The sequence below is a fragment of the Saccopteryx bilineata genome, chromosome 6 (assembly GCF_036850765.1).
Source record: "Saccopteryx bilineata isolate mSacBil1 chromosome 6, mSacBil1_pri_phased_curated, whole genome shotgun sequence".
In the NCBI taxonomy this organism is placed as follows: Eukaryota; Metazoa; Chordata; class Mammalia; order Chiroptera; family Emballonuridae; genus Saccopteryx; species Saccopteryx bilineata.
This window is the reverse complement of record NC_089495.1, coordinates 152,726,014-152,737,758: the sequence shown is the minus strand read 5'-3', so window position 1 is coordinate 152,737,758 and position 11,745 is coordinate 152,726,014. Positions and strand designations below refer to the sequence as shown.

At 46.1% G+C, this 11,745-nt stretch overlaps 1 protein-coding gene and 1 pseudogene across 1 annotated transcript in view; one reads left to right on the top strand and one right to left on the bottom strand.

Annotated features, from left to right (window-relative positions):
• LOC136308778 (GTPase IMAP family member 7-like) overlaps positions 1-3,977 on the top strand; it is a 15,478-nt gene extending 11,501 nt beyond the window's left edge. Inside the window, exon 2 of the mRNA XM_066236465.1 lies at positions 2,519-3,977. Within this exon, the coding sequence (XP_066092562.1) occupies positions 2,560-3,411 (852 nt within the window). The 5' untranslated portion in view covers positions 2,519-2,559 and the 3' untranslated portion in view covers positions 3,412-3,977. The remainder of the gene's footprint in view (positions 1-2,518) is intronic.
• A 3,368-nt stretch (positions 3,978-7,345) lies between these two features.
• On the bottom strand, positions 7,346-8,571 carry LOC136308374 (GTPase IMAP family member 2-like; annotated as a pseudogene).
• Between the last annotated feature and the right edge of the window lie 3,174 nt (positions 8,572-11,745).

Sequence of the window (11,745 nt, the reverse complement as noted above, 5' to 3'; positions counted from 1 at the left end):
GCAGGGGTGGGTCTGGTCTGGGAAGGGACCAGGACTGGCCCACAGCACAGCAGGGAGATGCTGTCAGAGTGGCCATTGCAGATGGCTGGGAGGGAAGTAAGGAGCGTTATTAGCACAATGCTATATTTCTCATGTGTATTTATTTACTTTTAAATTTTTCTTGATTTTAGAAAGAAGGGGAGAGAGAGAGAGAGAAAGAGATATAGATAGATAGAGAGGAGAATGATTGATTTGTTGTTCCACTTATTTGTGCATTCATTGGTTGATTCTTGTATGTCCCTCACCTGGGATCAAACCTGCAACCTTGGCATATATGAGCAGTGCTCTAACCAACAGGCCTCCCAGCCAAGCACATCTCATACTTAACAGGACACGTGTGTTCTGACTAGTGCATCTCATGCATTTGCTGTTGTTACAGGGTTGCCTGATAATCCTTCCTTGTTCCTTGATAGGATATTAGTGTCCCCACACCAGGAAATTAATGTCCCCAAGGTAGGTTGTTTTAGCTCAAAGACAATTTAGAGATTTCCTAGTCTAAACCCCTCTCCTGACTGAAGAAGAAGCCGGATCCCAGGGGGAGCAAGGACTCTCCAGGGGTACCCTTGTCTCTGATGACAGAGGACATCTTGAATATGGTTTGTGGAATCCTTTCCATAATTTAGCAGAGAGAGGCTGTGACCCCAGTAGTGTGACGTATGAGGTGGGGAGGGGTGCTCTGGGGGAGGATGGGCCATTCTGGAGAAACAGTGCATGAGAAACCCTCCTGTGAACTCCCTGGGTACAGGCTTCCTGCCAGTTCTCCACTCAGCAAGAGTGTGGACCCCTTCCCTGCCCTCTCTCCATCTACCTTTGAACTGATGAAATTTTAGAATCACGGGCCTGAGAAGACACCAGGAAGAGGCACCGTGTGCAGTGGTTAGGAGGGGACGTGCTGGTCAGACAGACTTGTAATTGGATTTCTGCTCTGCCCGGTACCTGTTAGCCCTGTGACCTTGGGCAAGTGTCTCAGCATTTCCAGAACACATCAATGTCCTCAATTTAAAAAGTGACAATATTTTTTTTAATTTTAAGAACTAAGGTTTTTAAAAAATTTTATTTATTAAATGAAATTTAACAGGGTGACATCGATCAATAAGAGTACATAGCTTTTAGGTGAACAGCTCTAAAGTGTTTGAACTGTTGATTGTCTTGTGTGTCCATCACCCAAAGGCAAGTCATTCTTTGTCATCGTCTATTTGTCTTATGTGTGATATTTTTATGTAACCACACTTACTAGTCCTTTTCCTCATTCTATTTCAAATCTTAGAAATATCTGCCCTAACACCAGCTTACAAAGAGATTAACCGTGTTTGTTTTATTATTTATATGGATTAGATTTTACATGTGAACTTCTCATCCGCATGGCAGTTGAGTGGCGTGAGGCACAGGTGCCGTCTTATCTTTTCTACGTGGTTCCACGGTTACCCCACAGTCGCTCTACTAACCGTCTCTGTCCTTATGGATGTGAGATGCTGCCCTCGAAATCTGTAACATAATGCAATTGAAGTGACTATAAGTGCATATATTATAATATGATTAACTTGGTCTATTTTAGAATTTTCAGTTTTCATTTCTCTGATCTCTCCATTCGTGAGCCAACATTGTTCTGCTGTAATTACAGAAACTACGATGTGTGACTCCTGGTGGACCTCGTCCAACCTCCTAGTATTTTTTCTCAATGATGCTGGATAATTTTTCGTTTTCTTCATCCAAATGATCTTTGTAACCCATTGTTTTAACTTTATGACCCACTATATAACTTTCTAATCTCCTATTTATTACCTGCAGGGAAAAAAGAATGATTGCAAAAAAACTTTAATTTAGGTTATATAAACTCATGTTAGGGAAGTATCCATTGATTTCAATCTTATAAGATACTTTCAACATGAGTCAGTGTTGAATTCTGGCAATAGTCTTTTCTGAATGTAGATAATTTTCTTCCTCATCTATTAATGTAGAATGTGTTGTGACAACCAATTTTCTCATTTTGAACCATCCTAGTATATCTAAAAGAAGTCACATTTAATCATGGTGTATTACATTATTTGATGTTCAATAAATTATTTAGGATTTTTGTATTAATATTTCCAAATGAGACATGTGTATATGTTTATTTATTGGTGAAGTTTTTGTTAGTTTCTGAGACCCATATTGTACTTGATTCATAGAGATAATTTTAAGTTTCTATTATTTCTTATATGAGCAGGATAAGCCTAAGTGGTTCTCAGATGATTAGATGTTTAATGATAAGTTGAATTCCCTCCCCTTTGAAAATATCTACATCTTGTGCTCCTTTGTGGGAAAACGCTACTTTATTATTTCTTCCACAGGAACTGAGCTGTGTCATCTCTGCACTCACTGGGGTCAATGTCATAGACTATTGCACATTTTCAGGGAGGAAAGAATGAAGAAACGAGGTTTAGGAATGGTTCCCTCTTACATAAGTTGACCATTTCCCTCTTTCCTTTCCTTTCTTAAGGTCTTGTGGGCACCTACACCCCAGAGCCTCTTGAGAAGAACATGGCTGGCCATCAGGAGAAAACTCTGAGGATTGTCCTGGTGGGAAAAACAGGGAATGGGAAAAGTGCGACAGCAAACAGCATCCTTGGGAGAAGACAGTTTGATTCTAGAATTGCTGCCCAAGCTGTTACCAAGGAGTGTCAGGCAGCAACGCAGAACTGGAAGGGGAGGAACCTTCTTGTCGTGGATACCCCAGGGCTCTTCGACACTAAGGAGACACTGATGACCACCTGTGAGGAGATCAGCCTGTGTGTCGTCCTCTCCCGCCCTGGGCCTCATGCCATCCTCCTGGTTGTGCAGCTGGGCCACTTCACGGAGGAAGAGTACAAAACAATTGCATTGATCAAGCACATCTTTGGGGAGGCAGCCATGAAGTATATGATTGTCTTGTTCACGCGCAAGGATATGTTGGAGGGTCAGAGCCTGAGTAAGTTTATAGAAGAGGCTGACGTGGACCTAAGAAACATCATCCAGGAGTGTGGGAACCGCTACTGTGCCTTTAATAACAGCCCAAGTGCAGACGAGGCTGAGAGGGAAGGTCAAGTGCAGGAGCTGGTGGAGCTGATAGAGAAGATGGTGCAGGAGAACGGGGGGACTCACTTCTCTGATGCCGTCTACAGTGGCATAATGGAGAAGCTGAGACGTCAGGCAGAGGCCTTGGAGATAATCTATACTGATGAATTAGCAAAGGAAATTAAACTAGTAAAAGGGCTAAATATATCAGAGCAAGAAAAGGAGGAAAAAATAAAATCTCTAAAGAAGAAACATGATGAACGCATTGAAAACATATATAAAGAAGCTGGAAGGAATACATTTAAAGAACCAGTAAATAGTTTTTGCACTATACTTTAAAATATATGGGATGCATTTGGGAAATAAGGTAAACTTTATTTTTTTCCTTCTTAATTTACTACAATTTGTTAATATGGTAGGTTGTATTTTCAGAAGATGGCCATAACACTATCCTCTATCCTACCTATTCTTCTTGTAATCTGAGACTTTTACTCTTTCTGTGGAGTCTTTATCCCCTGCCTTTAAATTCGATGAGCTTTGTGACTATTTTCATAAATAGTGGGTGGTTGTGGCTTCTGAGGTGGGATTAGGGACAAGGCCTCCTTGTTCTCTTGGGGTGCTTGCCCTTGGACCTTGGCCACCATGCTGTGAGGAAGCCCACGTGGCCCGTGGAGGGGCCCCATGAAGAGGACTTGAAGTTTCTGGCCCATTTCCCCCGCTGCTCTTACATCAGCCAGCAGAGCCTACATAGGCACCGTGCACAGGAGGCAACTCGGACATGGGTTCTCCCCCTGCCAATTGAGCGCTGCAGATGGAGCCACAGAGAATAAGAAGGAGCCACCTATCGAGTCCTGCTCCGCCCCCAGATTCCTATGAAAATAAATGCTTGTTGTTTTCACCATGAAGCTTTGGGGTTGTTTGTTACATAGTGATAGCTAACCTGAGCATCTTACCCACTAATTCCTCCCACCCTATCCCCACAATGTCAGCACACTTAAGAAGTAGCAATATTGACATACTCTGCAAATAATATATCACTGAGTTCGCAGACTCGAGTTAGGAAGATTCAGATAAGAACTCCTGCACACACCAAGCGTTAGCACCACTGCTGATGCACATGGTTTCAGTCTGTGTCTCTGAGTGCTGTGTTAGGAAAGCAGCCGGCTTCTCCAGCAAGATACTGTGCCGTCCTTGGAGGCCTGGAAGTCGCTAAATTCTCTTAAGTTTTTCCTCTTTCTTTTTTAAGGCACCATCCTAACTTAAAATGGCCCTGAGTATAACTTAAAACTCTCTTCTGTGCCAAATATTTTTCATTTGCCTCTGCAGATCCACACTTACCCTCCTTCACCTTAGCTCTTTTTCCCAGGGGGTGATGTATGTGGATCTCATTGTTAACAAACTCACGGGGTTTGACACTTGGGTTGTGCTATTCAAAAAAAGTTGTGGGCCCTGGCCGGTTGGCTCAGAGCGTCAGCCTGGCGTGCGGAAGTCCCGGGTTTGATTACTGGCCAGGGCTCACAGGTGAGGCGCCCATCTACTTCTCCACCCCTCACCCTCTCCTTCCTCTCTGTCTCTCTCTTTCCCTCCCGCACCCGAGGCTCCATTGGAGCAAAGATGGCCCCGGTGCTGGGGATGGCTTCATGGCCTCTGCCCTGGGCGCTAGAGTGGCTCTGGTCGCAACAGAGCGATGCCCCAGATGGGCAGAGCATCGCCCCCTGGTGGGCGTGCCGGGTGGATCCCGGTCGGGCGCATGCGGGAGTCTGTCTGACTGCCTTCCCATTTCCAACTTCAGAAAAATAGAAAAAAAAAAGTTTGGGCTGTCACATGTGAGTTTTATTTACTTGCAGCAAGGTAAAGAGACAGGATTCATATTTAAGCTCTGTGTCTTCTACAGGAGGCTTAGACCTTGCTTATACACAGTATTTGGTCAATTACGTGTTGATATCTTTGTTTTTGAGTTGGCCATACTTACCCAGGATGAGTTCTTGTCAACCTCAGTCTTTTTTATAGCTGGTATGCAAAATACTGTGTTATATTTTAACATTTAGCAGGACTAGCATTTAGAAAGAATGTTGTAGACCTAGAGGCCCATTTCCGATCTGACAACATCAGTGGGATCTCTGGCTGTCTGACTTCTGCTTGGCTTCTGCCAATGGGTATTCCAAGCAGGAGACCCCTTCAGACAGAAAAACAAGGTCCGGTGTCTCCTCTCCCGCCCCTCTCCCAGTAAGGTCACCTATGACAAGCTGCAACCCTAAGCTGAACATCACACCTTCTCTACCCAACTCTCCATCAGGATTCCAGTTCTCATTTACCCCCCTGGGGTTAGGGAGCAATTTCCTCACTGTTACCAGCAGTGTCCCTTGTCATTTCCATGTCCTGTATGCGCAACTTGTAGGAGGTCCCTGCACTTGACTTTCCCCCAAGTCCCTGATTAAGTGGCCATCCCTGCTGCTATAATCCTCATGGATATATTAACTGATACTCACTTTCTTTGATACTAATTATGTGCCGAGTATTTCCCTGGGTCAGCCCATGACCATCTCCAGATGTGTGTGTGTGTCTGTGTGTCGTTAGTGGGCAAAATTGGTTTCATTGTTAAAAGAACAGGGGCAGCCAGCACGCAGTGAAGTCACCCACGTGTGAAGAATACACTGACCTCTTGGTGCTCAGAAGGAGAACCGGAAATGCCAAAGAAGGCCACAAAAGGTACTAGGAAGAGAGGAAGGACTTCAGAGAAGAGAGATGACCTTGAATAAACATATGAGTTTAAAAGAGCAGTCTCTCTCATCTGCTTATAAACAAATATAAAAAATTAAATATCTAAGTGAGAGGGTTTGAGGCAGGGGTCAGAAAACTTTTTGGCTAAGTGAGAGAGCCAAAATATTTGTTGTCCTGGAGGACAGCTGTCATGGCTTCTGCCACCCGCAACCATGAACATGAGCCGTAGGAAATGAATGGATAGTAATACATGAGAATGTTTTATATTTTTAACATTTTTTTATTTATTAAAGATCTGTCTGTGAGCCAGATGCAGCCAATCAAAAGAGCCATATCTGCCTCACGAGCCAAAAGTTTCCGACCCCTGGTGTGGGCTATCGGTTTTGTCTTTCAGGCATGTGGCATGAAAAGGTCAGAGAGGAAATGGAAACACTTATTCTGTGACACTGAGGAAGTTTTGAAACCTAATTTTCCCGGGTGATTCTACATCGGTAACTAAAGCTGTAGCTACTAAGTTTACCCTGGATATTCAGCAGCCGAGGGAGACTTGGGGGCGCTGTGAGAACCAGAAAATTGGCTCAGCGACTTAGGTGACCACTTAGGGCGGTTGTCCTAGGAGACAAGCAAGAAGAGAATTGGAATGTTGGTTTCAGAAGTTGGAAAAGAAACACATGTCCCAGGTGATGCATTGAGCCTCTGACTCTGCTCCCAGAAGCCACATCACTGTCCTGTCCTAGCGTGTCTGATGTGGTCAGTGTGCTGGGGAGACTGGGAAACTGCCTTCTGCTCCTGACGTCCCACCCCCAAAGCTGCGGCTTCCCAAAGCAAATGCTTCCTCCAATCAGTCATCACTTCACTCAGTGGGACATTATATGCTCCCTGAGACCTGAGCACAGTGCACAGCATCCTCAGTCAGCCTCCCCAGGCTCAGGACAGTGACCCCCCACACGGACACTCAGATGCTCCCCAGAGAGCAGACTCCATACCTTTCCTTGCCATCTTGTGCTCCCACACCTGTGATGGGTCAGCCTCCTTCACATCCTGTCCTATTCCTGCCTGTGCCACACTGTCCACTCCAAATTCCAGCCCTTCACATCAGCCAACTGGGTACCGCAGGGGACTGCGTTCTCTCCTGTTGACTGCCCACAAGGTGAGTCATGGGAGAGGCGGGTTGAATACCTTGTCTCTGGCCAGAGGATTTAGATGACAGCTGGCCTGGTCCTCAATGCAAAGGTACTGCTGTTTCTGCAGGAACTCTCCTCCCTCATTCCCATGCCTCCAGTAATGTCCACCCCGCCCCTGGGCCTTATGTGATTAGTTGTTTTGTGTGTAAAAATTAACACACGCCCCTGAGGAACACCAGATGTGTGAGTGCCTCTGTGTCATTAGTGGGCATAATTGGTTTCTTTTTTAAAAGAAAAGAATTAAAGATGTGATTTCAGGAACTTTACAGGTTACTCATTATTGTTCTTATATTCAGTAGAAATTTTATCTTCATTTAATTCAGTAAAAATCATAGCATTTTTAAAAAGAAGATTAGTATCCAAGAACATAAAACTTGCTTTAAACATTTGCAAATGGATAAATTTTATGTTTAAAGTTTTCAAAAAGTTTTTTTATTATTTTTCAAAACAAACAGTAACTTTTAAAATAATGTGCTCTTTAATAAATGAAGTGCTGCTAAGGTTTAAACACATCACAGCATCTGAATCATTGACTGACATCAGGCGCCACAGTATATAGAGGAGGTCCGGTGACTCACCCTCTATATCACAGTGATAGTTACTGGTCCATCACTGTCCTCCAGGACTCTTGCATTCTGAACCAATGTTCCATCCAGGAATTAGCATTAATCTTCTGAGCATAGTTAACGGTAAGCTACACACCAAACTGCACAAGCTACAGAGTAAGCAGTAAAATAACCTGCTTATTCTGAGCAATACAAAAAATAACAGAATTATCTATTTGACAAACAACTGAAGATAAAATAGAATCCACACTAATATTTTGTCTAGGGCTCTTTTTAAGCAATTCTCTTTGGCCACAGTTGTGTGATGTCTCTGAGTTTCCATGTGCTGTATAAGAGCCCCTCTGAAATCCTCTACTCTTTCCTCTGACTGCTGGGGCCCACACGCTGGCCCTGTCACTAGGCGGTACAGCCCATTGGTGCAGGGGGCACCCCTCTTCTCCATCATCAGACCCTCAATCACACCCATTAGCTCCCCCACTTGGTCAGCCCGCTCACTCCATCTCGCCTGGTTGCTAATGGCACACACTCGCCCACTACACACTGCCACCAGGGTGCGTAGGGCTTTATTGTCTGAGTTGTGGATGTACTCCATCAGGGAGCCTCCAGCGAGGTCTTCCTTGTGGGTGAAGAGGACAATTGTGTGTCCCAGGGTATCCTCTCCAAAGAGCTCCCTCACCCTCTGTGTGGCCTGCTGGTTCTGGCTGGTGAATCGGCCCAGCTGCGTAACCAGGAGTAGCACGTGGGTCCCGGGGCCAAGAGCAGGTAGCACCTGTGCACCTCTGTGTGCAGGGCATCAGGGTGGCCGGGCCCAGAAAACATGTCTGCCGTGTCAATCAGGATCAGGTCTCTGTTGCCCCAGCTGCCCGGACTGGCGCTGCAGGTCTCAGTGTAGGGCTGGGCGCACAGCTGGGACGCAAACGCTCCTTTCCCCGAACTCTGTTCCCGGTGGCACTTTTCCCGGTTCCTGTTCTGCCCCCCAGGATGATTCTCAGCTCTGACCCCAGCCGAGCTGGTTCTTCATACAGAGCCCTGTTAAGAACAAGAGCGAGCCTGACCTGTGGTGGCGCAGTGGATAAAGCGTCAACCTGGAAATGCTGAGGTCGCCGGTTCGAAACCCTGGGCTTGCCTGGTCAAGGCACATATGGGAGTTGATGCTTCCAGCTCCTCCCCCCGTTTCTCTCTCTCCTCTCTAAAAATGAATAAAGAAAAAAAAAATTCTCTTTAAAAAAAAAAAAAAGAACAAGAGCGATTACTCTACTGATCCTGCCGATGGGATATTTTTAGTGATCAGGGTTTATCCTCACTCGTGGAAAAGATATTCTCGCGATAGTTTGCATTTCGGAAATAGAAGCTAACTTCATGGCCAAATAAAAGAAGTTAATCACGGTTTTAAACATCTGGATTTCTCTAGGACTGCAGGGTTATTACCACGTTGGATCCTAGAAAACATCCTGGTGCGGGAGGTGGGGTGCGGGGGTGAGCAGAGGGACTTAGGAAGGGGTGTCATCATGCCAGGCCTGCCTGAATCACTCCGCCTGGCCCTCTGGAAGACCAGGTTTCTAGGAACTGGAGGTGCGGAGCCAAGACTGCGGGTTGCACCCCTAGGTGAGTTAAGCACCCGGACTGTGTTCCAAGGCCAGGGAGCGCTCCCCTTATTGGCTGGGCAGGGGTGTGGTCGTAACAGCCAATATAATGGCTGGACCAGTGATATATTGGAACGGGCAGTGTAAAACGATTCTTCCTTATGAATAAACAGCTAATAGCTTGCATTCTGCTTAGAGAGGATAGCGTGACCTTTATATCAAATAGGCACAGATTATGGCAAATTAAGCACGCACATTAAAAGTCACTTTCTTACCTGAGTAACTGCTTTCATTTTGGTCCATCGCTGCTCCTGAGGGACAGAGAGACTGGAGACCTAGAAAATAGCAACAACAACCTATTAACTTTTAGTTCTGAACCATGCGAATCCTTATATGCCGAGAGCACGTTCACAGCCGTGCCTCCTTTGTTTACACATAGCTGGCGAGGTGCATGGAAAGAGGCCGACTCCCTGTGTTTTACAGAGAAATTGAGTCACTTGGGGGGTCGGGCAGCATGGTCCAAACGGACAAGGCACAGAACACCCATGGCCACAGGTTAAAGCCCCAATTCTTCCTGTTGAGCGCGATTTATTGGCATTAGACTAAGAAAACTCTCTGCCAGTAATGTGTAAACTAAATCGCAGGAAGTTTACAGTTCCTTGAAGCTGGCTTCACGTAAGCCCCAGGAAGTCACTCTAAACCATTTGCCTTAAAAATAGGGCGAATTTACTCCTTAAAAAACTGGAGGTGGTGGGGGACACAGCCTGGAAACTATAAATCAATAGGGCAGAACTTTCCTGGAAGGTGGGCTTATCTGATTTATTGATAAAAGACACAGATGGCTCCGCGTTCAAACCGGTGACCTCCCAGCTCAGCGCCAATTGCAAAAGAAAACAGAAACCCATGTCGGTCTTCTTCCTCTGTTCCCTCCACCGAGCTTCCCTGCCACAGAAAGCCCCACGGTGTGTCAGTCTGACATTCCCACTTATGCCACATAAGCAAAATAAAGAAGTTCATGTGGGAGGTGTAATCAGGAGTGATTTGCTGTCCTGTGGACCCAGTGTCGTTTCTTGTCAATAGAAAAAATGACTTCAGCTGGATAAGGAAGCCAGGCAGGCCCCCGGGAAGCTGGTCCATTCAGTTCCTTCCCACTGGGGCTGTGTCCTTGCCAGCACACGTGTGCCTAAATGCCAAGGCGCCCTGAGAAGGAAGTCAACCTCATCACTAGCAGCCAGTGTTCTGAAAGCAGTCACATGGGGGAGGAGGGAAGGTATGGGTCAGGGGACACCTCTGATAGGGGACAGCACAGAATGAGACAGGGGGGGAGCCTGACAAAAGCTGTGCTGTCCCAGTCAGACGGAGAGTGACAGTCACCAACCCTCACAGCAATGTGAAATGGCTCACTCTTGGCCTCCCTGGGAGCCCTGTCTCCCTTTCCTGTCCAGCCTGTCATTCCAGGGAACACACCTGTCAGAGATGGTGTCTACAGTAATAGCTGGGAATGTCTACACTCAGCACAATCAAATCAAAGAGTTACGGGGAGATCCTTCAAATGTTCTTGTTCCTTGTTTATCTGATGGTCATTGTAGCAGGGGAGAGAGAATAGGGGACTTAGATTGCCTTTAAATTCACAGGCCAGCAGTGACATGTGTTCCTCTCTGTACCCAACCTTCCATGAGGAGTAATCGCAGGGTCCTGACCTCACTACCAGAGAGACCAGGATGTGTGTGAACAGCACTCTGGTACACAGTGTATCACTTTGTCTTGAATTCTTCTGGTCCTTCACTGGGCAGTCCCTTCAGTGTGCTTAAAGTGCAACACAACATAGTCTAGTCCTGCTTAGTTTCAGTAATCTGTCCCTAAAAATACAGCGTTCTGTGTCAAAGTACTAACAGGGACCTATTTCCTAAGTTTGATATGTAAAACAAATGTAATGCAATCTATGTCAAACAAAAGCTTATCAATTTTCTGCATCATATATAAAATTCACAAAGCAGCTATTGAACTTTTTTTTTTTTTTTTTTTGTATTTTTCCGAAGCTGAAAACGGGGAGAGACAGTCAGACAGACTTTCTCATGCGCCCGACCGGGATCCACCCAGCACACCCACCAGGGAGCGATGCTCTGCCCACCACGGGGCGATGCTCTGCCCACCAGGGAGCGATGCTCTGCCCCTCCAGGGCGTCGCTCTGTTGCGACCAGAGCCACTCCAGCGCCTGGGGCAGAGGCCAAGGAGCCATCCCCAGTGCCCGGGCCATCTTTGCTCCAATGGAGCCTCGCTGCGGAAGAGGAAGAGGGAGACAGAGAGGAAGGAGAGGGGGAGGGGTGGAGAAGCAGAGGGTGCTTCTCCTGTGTGCCCTGGCCGGGAATTGAACCCGGGACCCCTTGCACACCAGGCAGACGCTCTACCACTGAGCCAACTGGCCAGGGCTGAACTTTTTTAAATACTAAAAACATAAAACATTGCTTTTCTGAATACCAAAAAATATTTTTCGTTTAAATAAAATAACCTGTTTGGATGGCTAGTATCATAAAGACAAGAGTTAGTGTTGGTACAGTATGGTGACTGTAGTTGTAGCACCGTATGTGGTGTGTACTTGAAATTCGCTAAGAGGGCAGG